Consider the following 13752-nt stretch of genomic DNA (forward strand, 5'->3'; position numbering starts at 1 on the left):
AATTCCTAACAAGTGCACTGGGTTACTGCCTCCACTAGTGTTCCAGCTTGAAACAGAAATATAAAGGGGCAGTATGTAACTTGATATTCTTAAGAGACTGGCGATTTAGTGCAAATTACTGGTTTAATGGAGCACTGAAATAAAAGGACAATAAAGTGGCCTCTGGAGCCAGTCAGATTGATGTTTGTATTGAAATCTGTTTGGGTTTTTTTTGCTCTTTCTCTCTAGGGCTGCTTTGTTTTTAAACCAAGTACCAAGAAGAGAAGATTGTCTGAGAAAACAGGTTAGTGCATTTTCATTTATGTTTCTGCTTTTGAGAAGGGTTAATCCTGAAAGGTTCATCGCATCTGATTGTGTTCATATCATGAGTTCTGTCCTAGCTCTGTGAGGTTTTCTCTTACTCCTTGATTGCTGAAAACTCTTTTCTTTGGTGGAATGTGAGGAAATTGTTGTTTAGAGTAAATGCTGGGCTTTTTTAATCTCCAGCAATCAAGACTGTGCAGCCATCTTTGTATTTTTTTTACAACAGAACTCCTCACCATGTTTACCATAAGGTTTTTACTAACAGGCAAACAATTCACCTGAAGGTGTGAATGAGCCATTTTCAAGCTGTGGGAGTCAGAAATTATATCCCATCCATAAATCTTATATTCTGGGTATTTTCTCTAAGTTTCTTGTGGAAAAGAAGGAAGAAAAGCCATTTGTGGATTCTGTCCACTAGTATTTGCTGTGTACATTTTTCTCTAGATGTGTATGCAGGTCTGTTTTCATTTGAGGACTGATTCTTCTTGGAACCAGAAATAAGGCATCTTAAATAATTGCTATTTGAGACTCAGCTGGGAAACTTACTGTTTTTATTCCCAGGTTAAACTACTTTTATCATCATTAGAACTGCCAAAAGGTGTAACAATACGAAAAAGATGGAGAGGAAAGTAATGAGCCCAGATTTTTGTCTCATTGCAAGTTATTTGCAATGTTTGGATTAAGGTCTGTGCACTTAGACCACATTGAAATTTTACCCCTTACTGGATATTATGTTTTTGTTTATGAGAGATTAGAAATGCTTGGGTAAACTATTAAGCATATTGTTCTAGTTAACAAATGCTTTGAGGTGGAAAAATAAATTAGCCCTAAAAGAGAGAGGTGGTTTGGGTTTTCACAGCAGTTGGTTAGAGTAGTGTTCTAAAATGTGTACTTGGATGTGCATCTGCCCAGTCTGGAAGCCCAGTTCTGTCCAAAGTGAAGTTTTAATTGTGAAACTCCTCTGCATCAATAGTTGATAATACTGTCACGCCCCACAAAAGGCCTTTTGAGGACATTTGCACCTCTAGTTTAAGTTTTGGCAATGAAAAAAGGATATTTTGCCTTGGTGTATTACCAGATACTGTGGTGGCTGGATTTTCTTCAACCAAAAGCCTAAGATCTGTATAATCAGATTTTTTTGTGTTATTTTTTTTAGAGATACAAATGAGGTGATAGGGGAGACAATGAAAATGGAGAGATGTCTCTCATTTGTTATTTACAGACCTGTTTTGGGTGAGTTTAGTGCTTTAGGAGATTATGCTTATCAGCTGACTCTTTTCTAGAGTTCAAGCCACTGCTGGTGCTCCATTGAATGGCAACCAAGTGGACCCACAAAGCTTTCTGAAACAAGAGAATGATGATGATGATTGTTTGTTTTACTTTAATAATAAAGGCTGTTTGCTCTGATTTAGTCTTTAGCTTATCTGAGACTTGACATAGAAGCCTCTTCTTTACCTTTTGCCCACATACTTGGGTAATAGATTCTGCTTGTTCCGTTGCTTATTCTACCAAATAGCAGCAATTAATTAATTGCTTAAGAGAAAAGTCATCTCCCTGAAATATATATGTACAGTTGGGTGCTTTGTTTTATTCTCAGGGAAAAAAAATGTTTTGTTTTTATGGGCTTATTTGTGCTGTCCTTTGCTTTTGGTCTTTCCAGATCATTATTTCAGAAGCACAAGCAATGATTCAGAGGATACTGTGCTACGGTTTATCACTTGTCAGTCTTTATGGAGCCAGATCAAATCCGAAACAGAGGTGAGTCTTGTGCGTCACACTAAAGTGGTGTTTTGCATTTTCAACAATGGTGCTTCCTTCTTTGTTTCTGGGGATCTTTTTGACATGCTTAAAAGTGCATGGCAGTTAGTTAAAGAGATAGGAGGGCCAGAAATATTGACTGTCCAGGATATAAAGTAGTAATAATAAATGCATCAGGTACTTACATGTGTGTACTTACACATGTAACCACAGAACTGTGCTCTTTTGCTGCTTCAAGCTGCTGGTTCTAAGCTTCTCTTCCTGCTAATTGTCTTCTTTATTAAATCCTTTATTAACAGCATACTGCTGTTTCAGTTCAGTTAATGCTTGCCAGCCCTCTGAGGATTTTAGGCTGGTCTTGAACTCAATGTTCCAGAATTCAAACACAGCAGCCCAGGATTCATAGTGGATTTATGTGAACACAGCTTCATGGATGTCAGATATGGAATGACACCGCTGCCAAATATGGCCTATTGAATTAGTATGGATGGTGTGAATGGGGTCAGAGTTAATTTCTTACTGAACTGTGGCCTCCTGTCTGTTGTGTGTTGCATGGCATTCTGTTGTTGTGTCCCTGTAGCCAGCTGGCTTACATTATAGTATGAATAATTGCTTCCATACAGCAGAGGTTTCCTTTCCTCCTCTATTCAGTGTCATGGTTTCTGGGCAAGTATTCCATAGTCCCTTGCTTGCTTTTGGGCTCTACAGACATTAAGAGATTTTTTTCCCCCAAAGCTTTTTTTGGGATGTGCAGTAGAGGCCAGATGGATGTAGCTTAAAATCTGGACCCTTGGGCTAAGTTCATAAATGCCTCTAATTCCTTTCCTACCCTTGTTTTCTTTGAGGCTGTTAGGAGTTTTCCAGATACTTCTGGTCTTACTCCTCCTGATGAAAGACAGTTCCTCCTATACTGACATTGATATGAGCATTTCCTTAGAATTTGAATTGCCCAAGGGCAGATTACTTGCAGTGATTTCTGCTGCTACAGAGAGAATTTTCTTCATACTGCTTCTGGTGTATCTGTGATACCTTTCCTACTGAGTTTTGAATCAAAATCCTTTTATCCCACTGTTGGCAAACATGGAGCTGATGGTTGTTCTTACACATAAAATATTGTGATAATTTAGGTTGGTAGAGGCCTTAGCTTCGAAAGTTTCTAGTCAGAACTCCTCAAAGCAGCATCATCTGTGAGCTCAGACCAGGTAGGTGAGGGCTTTAGCTAGTCAGGATTTCATTTCTTGCATGTTTTTAAACACTAGTGTAGCAAACCTGATCCCTGTCAGAGTACGTGAGAATCACGTGGCTTGCTGATCTGGTCTTTTGTTTTAGGGGTTCTGGTCGTGTGCTTAGGGAGCCTAGGAGGACATTCTCCAAAAGTTTTGCCGGGACACTGCTGCCTGGTGATTTGTTGGCAGGCCTTGTGCTTGTGCTGGTATTTTCCTGGTTCTCTGGTGTCTGCCTGAAGTGTTCAGAATAGGATGTGCCCTCCAAGGCACTTTGTTGTAGAGCACTCCTGGCCTTTGTATGTCGCTCATAAACTATGCTGTGGTTGTGGCACTATCTGTCATCTGGTAATGACATCCTTTCATGCTTCTCACAACTGGAAAGCTAACAAAAGTGTGGCAGGAACTGCCCTTTGTTTTTGGAGGATGAATTTTGGACTTTTTTTTGTTTCAGTATTGCAGTATATCCCAGTTTTGACCCCTGCTGTCAGAAGTGGCGTTGCAAATGTTCTTATGATAAATCTCATCAAGGACTTAGAGAAATATTGTTCCCCTTTGAGGCGAGAATTCCTTCTACCAGGATCTGGGCTAGAAACAAAAAGGCAAAGTGCAGGGCTAAAATTTTTGCTCTAATATGAAGATAATGGTTCTCAGACCACATAACAGTCATGACTAAACCTGGTGTTGTGGCAGTAACTGAGCTTCGAGTTCATGTGACTTTTCCAGAGTGCGAGTGCCATGTAACTAAGTGCCTCGGTTACTTGAGATGCAGAGCAGCCTGGTGAACTTTCTGGAACATTGCCAAAACAATGCTAGTAACAAAGTTGTTTTGACAAGAAAAGACTGATGTATTTTAAGAAAGCTAGGTAAATGTGTAATGCTATGGCAGACTGAATTCCATTGTCACAAGTGCACAATGGAAGAAATACATACTGTAATCATGCAGAGTAAGAAATGACGTTCTTGTTAGGTTGTTTTGCTTAGCAAAAACAATAGTGATTACAGGAAGCTTAGGGTTTGATGCAATCTGAAACAGAAGCTCAAAGGATTGTTAAAGGATCTGTGGTAATACAGGAGTTGTTACAATGGTGTTAAAATGCTGATGGAGTAAATTCTTTCAAAAATGTTGTGTTATAATTTGTTCTGAGTTGCACAGAATTTATCAGGTGGGAGTTGAGAGCTGCACAATCAACATCAGAAAGGCCAGAAGAATATTCTTCAATAAGTGGAGGAGGAAAAGACTGAAATTACTTTGTGTATAGTTTTATCAGTTGTTTAGAAAACTAACAGAAGCTGTTCTGTATTATGGAAATGGAGTTCAGATTATTGAGCAGGCATCATGCTCAATCACCTGGAGATGTGACCGTCACTGTTTGAGAGTGGCCTCTTCAATGCTGCTAGAAACAGCCTTTGCCACTTTGCTTAATATCAAATTCACAGCTGTGTGTGTCATTTTTTTGTTGCTAATAAATCTTGATGATGATTTTGTTTGGAACAAGGGTGTAATTTTGTTTCTAACATGTGTTCTAGAATACATATCGACATCCTAAACTTCAGCATATGGGAGGTTTTTTTTGTCTGTTCTAGAAGAAGGCATAACTTGGTTTATGGACAGATTTTCAAAGGCACACATAAAAAAAATAAATACAAAATGTTGCTGACGTATATTTACCTTTAAAGATTTTATCTCCCTCTGCTTTCTCTCACCTTTTAATTTGTTCCTGCTTATTCAAATTGTTGTGTGAAAATCATCCTGAGGGTCAAAAGACAGTGTAGCACACATGGGAGTCATGTGGTTTAGTATTTTTTCCTGTAAACCTATTTAATGATTTCCTTCATTACTATTTTTACTTCTTTTATCCTGAATTAGATTTGGAGGAGCAGAATATTTACTCTTCTTTAGATCTCTCAGAAAAATGTTTACCGCTGTTTTGTAAGGTGAGAGGGAAGAATGGGAATTTCCATGAACATCATTCCAGAAACTAATTATATTGGGTTTTTTTGCCTGTCACTGAGGCTTTATCAGTATGTTGGTTTTTTCTCTTTTAAAGCCTGTGGTGTGGAAACACAGTTAAGGTCACTTGCTTTTCAAATTATTCTTGGGGCGCTTGGCCAGAAGTTCTAAGATGGGAAATGTCTCTGTTTGCCGCACAATAAATTAGTGTGGTTTATAGATCACATTTAAAATCCTGGAGTTTTAAGGGTTAAGGATTATGCAGGAAAGGAGTAGAAAAAGGAAGATGCAGTGGTGTTTTCACATTTTTATAGATAATTCTCTCTGTGGACGTTTGCAGCAAATACAGGAAGATATGAATAAGCAGCTGCTTGATAATCTGGTGAGTTTTTTGAGCCGGTCTCATTCTGACTTTCAAGAGAAGACAACAGAATGGACTTCCAGGATGAAGTTCAGAGAAATTCCTACTGCAGCTCTTGTCTTGGGTAATTTTTCTAAAGATATGTTTTGTAATGTACATCTGATCTGATCTTGTACATGTGATTAAAACTCACAGACACATCAAGAAGATGTGTCTTTTTGACACACAAACTTATTGAGCCCCAGCAATTCATGTGAGCAACATCAGCTTGTCATCAAACATGTCAGCAGAAGAGACTGGGCGGGGAGAAGGAAGTCAGATAAGACCTCCTTCCCCTTTTCTATGTTGCTTAATAGTCCAGTAAATCAACAACTCCCCTACAGGTATCTCTTAAGCAGCTGGTAGTGATTTGAGGTGTTAACAAAGACAGTAAATACTAAGTAGTTTGTGGTGAATTCAGACTGAGTTTCATAGCAATTTATAGTAATTTTCCTCTTTACATCAGCCATGAGAGGATCCAGGTATGGATACAGCATTCTTCGTCTAGTGAAGGTGAATTTAACTTCTTGTCTGCTGGCCTTACATGGCTGTGGATGGCTTCCAAAGGATGTTAGAAAACAGGTCCTGCTTCTTGCAGGTTTGCACTCTTAAGAAAACTTTTTTAAAAGACCCCTCCAAGCTGTATGATGAACGGTATTCACAGCGACTCCCTGTTTCTTTTAATCAGGGACTGTCAACATATATGTCTAATCTTGTGTTAGTTTTTCATTTTTCCTCACAGCTAATGTAATACTTTTCATTCTTTCCTTAAATATTTGAGGTATCTTTTTTTTGTCTACTGTTCAGTTTATTGTTCAATCATTGTGCTCACGAGTCACAGGGGAAATGGCCTTTTGTCCTTTTTTTTTTCTAGGTGTAAATGTCACAGATCATGACTTGACTTTCAGAGGTCTCTCAGATGTCCTTCAGAATAACATTACACCTTATGTAGCCTTGCTGGAAGCCAAAGATTGCCCAGGTAAATGCTACAATAGTATAGCTGCTTCTTTTGAATAAGATACTGGTTAATGTAGCTTTGCCCCTAAATGTAAAAGTAATGGACAGAGGGATCTTGAAGACTTTCCAAAGATTTGCTCAAACCTATGTCACCAGAGCAGTCATACCTACTGTGTTTTGAGAGGTATCCAGTTCAGTTTAAAACAGTGAAGATTGAAATGCTACTTAGCTGTAGCATAACAGTTAAGAACATGCTGCTTAGTGTATTGCATGTTAATGTTTAGGTTGGTTTTCTTTGTGGTTAATTGGACAGTGGATGCATGCATTCCACTTTTTAAATGCTTACAGTCACGTTATTTAGTGAGAGAATGGGTAGAATAAAATTGTTCCATCCTCCTTGCTCCTTTTTTATTTTTTAAGTAAAAAGATTAAAATCACATATGGCGGCATCCTCAATTCTGTGGAGTGGCTGCTTTACTTATTTCTAGGTCACTCTTAAAAGCATCTGGAGCTCAGATGGAGGACCAACATCTTAACCTTGGTTGTTGCCATCTAGGCAAATTGCATGAACAGCATTCATATCATTAATGCTTTCAGGAGCATGAGATTTGCATTCTGAAGAGAAAAGGAGAATAATTAGAAGTGTGGAAAACAATGAGTAATAACTTTAGGGGGTAGTTTTTTATAGTATAAAAGAAGGAGAAAATAAGATGGAGAAGTGTTGCCAGATAACCAAGTGTCTTTACCAAGTTTTTTAAAATGTTTTGTGAAGGCATAAAAAATCTGATGCAGAAGCTGATGGGGCAGCTGATGAACTGTGATATAGATGTGGATTCACTGGAAGATGAGGACTGTGTGCAGGTTTCACAGAATAAAATACGTTGTTCAATGCCTTCTCTTATCAGCTGGTATGAGAGTGTAACAAAGGTATGTTGTTGGCATTTCTTTATCTCCAGTTTATGAAAATGCCTGACCTTTAGATGTGTTTAAAAAAGAAATTTAATAACTCATCTTTCTGTGAGAAAATGCTAGAGGTTAATTTTTAACGTTACACTAAAAAATAACATGATATTGAGGTGATTTGAATATAATATGTGACATAGCAAATGTGGTGTTAGTTGCTGATGATGTATGGATGTTAGAATTCTGAAACACAAGCAAGAAGTACTGTTTTATCATATGTTTAATTTGGAACTGGAAGCTTAAAATGCAGCATCATGCCAGATGCTTTTCTCCCAGGACTGCTGAGATATTTTGTTTATTAAAACAAAACTTTACAGAAGAACAGCCATCCAGGGCAAAGGTACTGTATTAGTGCTAATGAGCCATGATATCATCTGCAGCCCACACTACTTTGGCAAGAAGTAAGGAAATTACTTTCAAAATGCTTTTGTATCTTTGTGCTTGCTAAACCTATTGAAATTTTAAGTTTTGTTTCTGTCATGAATACAAGTTACAACTGATTTTCTGATTACTTCATCAGAGCAGTGTGATAAACCAAAGTGTACTGAGTGCATGCACTTTTTATTACTGGGTAAAGATACAGAAAATAAGCAGTGTCTGTGTACACAATTCAAATCTTCTCCCTCATTCCCAACAAAACTCCACCAGTTCTGTCTTTCAGACCTGTTCTTGTCATTGTTGGACTGTGTGTTTAAAATCTATTTATTCTTTGTACTTCATGCTGTGCCAAACAGACAGGAGAAAAACGGCAGTTCTAGGTGCTAATAATAAATACAACTGACAAAAAGTCAGTCTTGTCACTTTCAAGTATCATAATATCATAGATGTGATTCAGTCTTTTCTATTTTGCTGGCTTCTGTATATTAATGTTTAATTAATGGTTTTAAAGAAAACAGATTCTGAAACTCCAAGCAAAAAAAGAAATTCCTCCTCTAGACACTGGCAGTCTCCTCCAGTTGTGGTTGTATTCAAAGACATGGAAAGTTTCACCACAAAAGTTCTGCAAGACTTCATAGTCATCAGCAGGTAATGTGACTTGAACCTTAGTTCTTGTAGTCCTTTACCCATTTTCTATTTGCAGCTGTCTTGAAATGTAACAGTGCAGCCAGTGAAGCATTGGAATCAAATATTGGAGGAGCTTCTTTGCAGCAGTGTTTGAGTGAAAACGTACTTGCTAGATTTTAGGGGTAAATTATGCTAAAGCTAAACTTGAGACTGTGAACCAGAGTGTGTAAGGGCCAGGTTGAGATAAGGGGTGGATGATTTTCTTCACAAAGTAGGATTTACTGGTACTACTTTTTACAGAATTTGTCAATGTGAAACTAAATTTTTAAGATGTCTAGTTTTTTTTTAAATTGTTTGCAGAGTGCATTTTTTTGTGTGACTGCTGATGTAATGCTGCTGCCTCAAGGTCCCTGACTTACTAACAGAGGTGTATATAAAACTTCTTCAGCTGGCCAGGATCTGTAATCAGCAGCTGACTACTCAGGTAGTCCCTGGTTGGAGCTGCTAGAATTGGGGCTGCAAGTGTGTGCACCTGATGTTACTTCAAAACAAGGCCAAGGCAATTCACTTGTTGTGCTACCAGCAACAAATTGTATAGCTTATATTATTATCTTCATCTCAGTCTTAAACACGTTTAATAATAAAGGTGAAGTGGGTAAATGTGAGAGGTTCCTCTGATTTGTCAATCACAAGTTTTAATTCCTTTCTTAGATTCTCTAAGGTTATCATCAGTGTACAGTAATGTATGAAGTTTCTTGGGTTTATGTTTATCTTCAGCAATTTCTTTTGAGGAGTTACAGAAACTAAGTAATTGGGTGATAACAATGGAAGTCCAAAGTCAGAAAGTTGCTGTTGCGAAAACAAAGGAATAAATTGACAACTTTAACCTAGAAGCTGTTTAAGATAGCATATTTTGTACCTCCTTGAAGTTATTAAAAATGGAAAATAATGATGACATGATACTGAAAACACTATTTTGTATAAATTGAATGCTGTCCTCAAGGGATACAGTCCTGATTTTCAGTTCTAAGGTAAATACTGAAAAATTGTCTGAAGAGGAAGATTAATCTGGAGAAGTTTGAATTTTTTTTAAAGTGTGATTAGAACACACTTAACAAAAGAGATGTTTCATATTTATTCTGAATTTATTAAATGGTGTAAATCTTGTAAATTTTCTAGGCTGTTACTTACTGAGTGTATCTTCTTTTTTTTTCTCTGTATCTTTGAAAAAATCCTGTTATAAGGCTCAGTTCTCTGAGTATAACTTTTTGGGAAGGTAGGATCAACAGAAGACAATCTGAAATTCAGATGCTTTTTGTGCCACTTTTGAAATTTGAATCCAAAAATGGAATTTCATTTTCTTAATCTACTTTAGGGCTTAAATAGCATCCTTTCTTTTTAATTTTATTCCATACCAATTCCTCTTTTGGTTTACCTGCAGAAAATCTTTTAATTTACCCCTTTCTGCATTTAAACTCAGTGCTGTAGTAGCAACATAGTGCATTTGTTACAAGCTTCTATAATGTAACTATTATTTTTTAATTATTTCATTTTTTCCCCTTTCCCCATTATCCAGTCAGCACATCCATGAATTACCTCTGGTGCTGATTTTTGGAATTGCTACATCACCAATGATTATCCACAGACTACTTCCTCACTCGGTTTCCTCTCTGCTCTGCATAGAGCTTTTCCAGTCCCTTTCCTGTAAGGAGCACCTGTCTACTATAATTGACAAGGTAATTCCCTTTCTAAATAGAAATGAGGAGTGTGTGTGTTGAAGCCCAGTTTACATGTGTGGTCTTTAAAAGCAGGTTTGTCTGAAGATTTTGGAAAGGACTCTGTTCCTGAAAGCTGTGGATTTTAGATATTTCTGCTTGCAGCTGCAGAGTAGTGCAATACTGAGAGCTCCCTTCTCATAGTGAGAGACACACACCTGCTTTCATCTTTCATTTGTATTGCCTTGTGCAATTACACTCTGACATTCACACTTCTTCATTAAAGTCAGGCTGTGATTTCAGTTTTACTTTGTTCCAGAAAAAAATAGCTTTGAAACTTAGCTTAAATTCCAAAAAATAAAGTTGAGCCTGAGTTTTGCCACCTGTCAGACATTAGCTGAGTTATCCAAATGTTCAAGCCATATAAATGTTGTGCCTGTGGATTCTTGGTAGACCACAGGATTTCCAAAATCTCTTTTTCACGTGCTGAAAGTAGGGGTATAATTGTTTATTACAGCAGTCTCTGTTCTATTTGTAATTTTACAAAAATAGCATTACACAAACGTAACTTAAAATGTTGTATTAGTGAAAGATACTTATGAAAATGTGGTAAAATGATAAACTGAAAATCAATCTTTGCATGGATATTTTAGTAGAAACAGTTTTTAGAAGTTGGCAGTGTATTTAGTGTCTCAGTTGAATGTTAACACATACTGAGAGTTGTATCAACTTGCATATGCAAGTTTTACTGATTTCAGTTCAGGAGAAAATTTCTGTTACGGCTACATTTTTTTTCTGTCTCCCTTTTAGCTGCTTCTGACATCCCATTTTCCCTTTAAACTGGGAGAAAAAGTTCTGCAAGTTCTCATCAACATATTCCTGTACCATGATTTTTCTGTCCAAAATTTCATCAAAGGATTTCAGGTAAGGCAGTGGTAACAAGAATTCAAACTATGATTACGAAAAGAAAGGGTAATTAGGCACTGAAAAATTTCTTAGGTCCTAATATTGCTGAATTACATGAAAAAATATTGTTTGGAAACAGTTTGGATCTGTGAACAGATGAATATTTTAAAATCTTGACTGATAAGGGTTTAAGAGCAAACTTGTTGGACCTGTATGAAGAAGCAAATAAAAGCTTACTCTGCCACAAAACCCGTGATATTTTAAGGTTGCATTTAAAAGGGTGGCCTGGCTTGGTGGGCAGAATGAGCTATATTTTGCTATAGATTAATTTGTAGCTTCCTTACACCCCTGGCAGAACTCCCCAGTTCTGATAAACTGTACCAGCTCCTTGGACTCTGGTTTGTCTTGGTATGAGTAGGGTACAGCAGTGTCTCTTCCCCACTTGAACTCCTCTGGCACAATTTCTGGATGCACACCTCCTGCCTTTTCAGGGAAATAGGAGCTTGCAGGGTCACTGACTTGGTGCCTCAGAGGAGGTAGTACCTGTGCTCCAAGCAGTTGTGTAGCAGTGTGGGAGTTACATTTACCCTCTCTAAGGAGACAAAGTGGGACAGCTCAGAGGGTTTACAAAAAGAGTCTCTGCAGAGCATGTTAAGTTTTTATTGTCTTATATAGTTCTTCATATCTAGATGTATTTCTGTGTCTAGGTCTCCTTGTAGTTTTTGTGGATTACAGGCAAGAATTCTCTGAAGAATTTGTAGCCCCTGTGATGTTTTTTAATGCAGGATTGTGAAAGTGTTCCTTTTTTTGCCTAGTTCCATGTGTGAACCTGCTAGTAAAATTTGCCCTTTTAATATATATTTAGAATTCCTCTGATTTTTTGATACATAAGATTCAATGATTACATGTGGCCAGGAGAAGTATCCTGGCCATAGTACCTTTTCCTGAAGACTTTGTGGGCTTTCACAGGTTTCAGCTCCTCTTAATTGAAAAAGTCATCAAAATTTAGTACTTCTCCATTGGCCTGACACGCAAATACAAGTTTTAGACCTGACAGTGTATGGCTGCATGCTTGTGTATTGAAAGTATTCAGGGATGAAGCAATTTCAGATCAGATTTTCAAAGTGATAAATAAAAGAGATCACCATCATGTCATATCTAGGTGTGGTGTTACGTAAGAGCGGGGGGAAGCTGAGGTACTAAAAAGGAATAGCACATACTGCAAAGGTAATTATGGGTCTGTGTACAACTGTATAATCAATGTCCTGTAGTGTCTTATGGAGTATCTATGAATTGAAATGAATTTTTTTAAAGGAGTATTGTTAATTCCATTTTACTATATGCAACGTAGTAGTAAGAAAGCATTAAAAGGTAGATGCTGCAGGGAGATTGAATTTTATTAACCTCCCTAGTGCTTGGTTTGTTTTTCAGCTCTGTATTGTGGAGCACTTCTATTCCCAGCCTCTCAGTGTACTGTGTTGCCACCTGGTAGATATTAAGAAGAGAGTTTATTCTTTATCACATGATCAGTGTGAAAACATTCGGAGACTTCCCTCTTTTAGAAGGTAAAGGTAAAAATAGATTTTTTTTTGACAATCACGTATTGAGTCGGCTTTAAAGAAGATTAAAAGAATCTGTAGATGTAGTTCTGTGAACACTGTAGCTCATTTGCACTCATTTCTATAGCAAAGATAAATCAAACAGAGGACATTTCTAAATAATTTCAGGAAGCCTTAATGTTCTAGTCTAGAGAGTACAGCTTCTGATGTGTAATCACTTGAATTTACTTTTTCTTCTCGTTCTTAATACAGAAACAAGTTATTCTGACAAATAACCATAAATCACTTTTGAACTTGTTAAGCTGATTTGAAGCACAATCTCTTAGGGTTTTGAAATGGCCTTTCAACTTGTCGGGTTCGACTGTCCTTTTTGAATCTTTCCAAAGAAAGATACATATTTCTTATAGCAGTATAAGCATTTTAAATGTTTTTAGTCCTAGAATCTTCCTTTACATTATGATTTTATGCTCTTTTTCTTTTTGTGCCATAAGGTATGTGGAAAAGCAAGAGTCAGGAAAACAGATTGAACTGCTGACAAATGACAGCTTCTTAAAGGTAAAATTTTAAGAATTGTCTTTGGAGAGCAGAAATAACTTGTCCAACTTTGTGGAGCATAATAAAATACAAGATTAAGATGTATAGTTCTGTATAACATCTTTCATACAGAACATACCGTGTTTTGTGACCAGGAATGAGGAATTAGGATTGGCAAATCAAAATTCCAAATCTCTGCGGTTGCCAGGTCAGCCTTCATGTGAAGCTGCACAACTTTCTTCCGTCAACTTTTTCTATGTCTAGAAACATAACTGCTTTAAATGAAGGATACAAGGTTAATTTATGGCCAGCTCTTTTCATACTTACTCAGACTGACTTTCTTGGAAGGTCAGTTAAGTGTTTGAAGAGTTTGTAAGTAATCTTGGAGGTGATTTCATAAGCTCTTAATCCTTCATAGCCTCTACATAGTTTCTTATTGAACTCAGTAGGGCAGAGTTTGTGTCCCAAGGCACAC

General features: G+C 37.2%; 1 protein-coding gene across 2 annotated transcripts in view; it reads left to right on the top strand.

The window, feature by feature from the left end:
• The window catches only part of ORC3 (origin recognition complex subunit 3), a 34678-nt gene that overhangs the window by 2428 nt on the left and 18498 nt on the right, over positions 1-13752 (top strand). For both annotated transcript variants that reach the window (XM_023922277.2, XM_086876487.1), the window contains exons 2-11: positions 229-283; positions 1964-2061; positions 5579-5723; positions 6513-6617; positions 7368-7522; positions 8448-8584; positions 10140-10299; positions 11089-11202; positions 12616-12749; positions 13235-13298. In XM_023922277.2, coding sequence (XP_023778045.2) covers positions 229-283; positions 1964-2061; positions 5579-5723; positions 6513-6617; positions 7368-7522; positions 8448-8584; positions 10140-10299; positions 11089-11202; positions 12616-12749; positions 13235-13298 — 1167 coding nt within the window. The remainder of the gene's footprint in view (positions 1-228; positions 284-1963; positions 2062-5578; positions 5724-6512; positions 6618-7367; positions 7523-8447; positions 8585-10139; positions 10300-11088; positions 11203-12615; positions 12750-13234; positions 13299-13752) is intronic.

This window comes from Cyanistes caeruleus, chromosome 2 (assembly GCF_971803275.1).
Source record: "Cyanistes caeruleus chromosome 2, bCyaCae1.hap1.1, whole genome shotgun sequence".
NCBI classification, from domain to species: Eukaryota; Metazoa; Chordata; class Aves; order Passeriformes; family Paridae; genus Cyanistes; species Cyanistes caeruleus.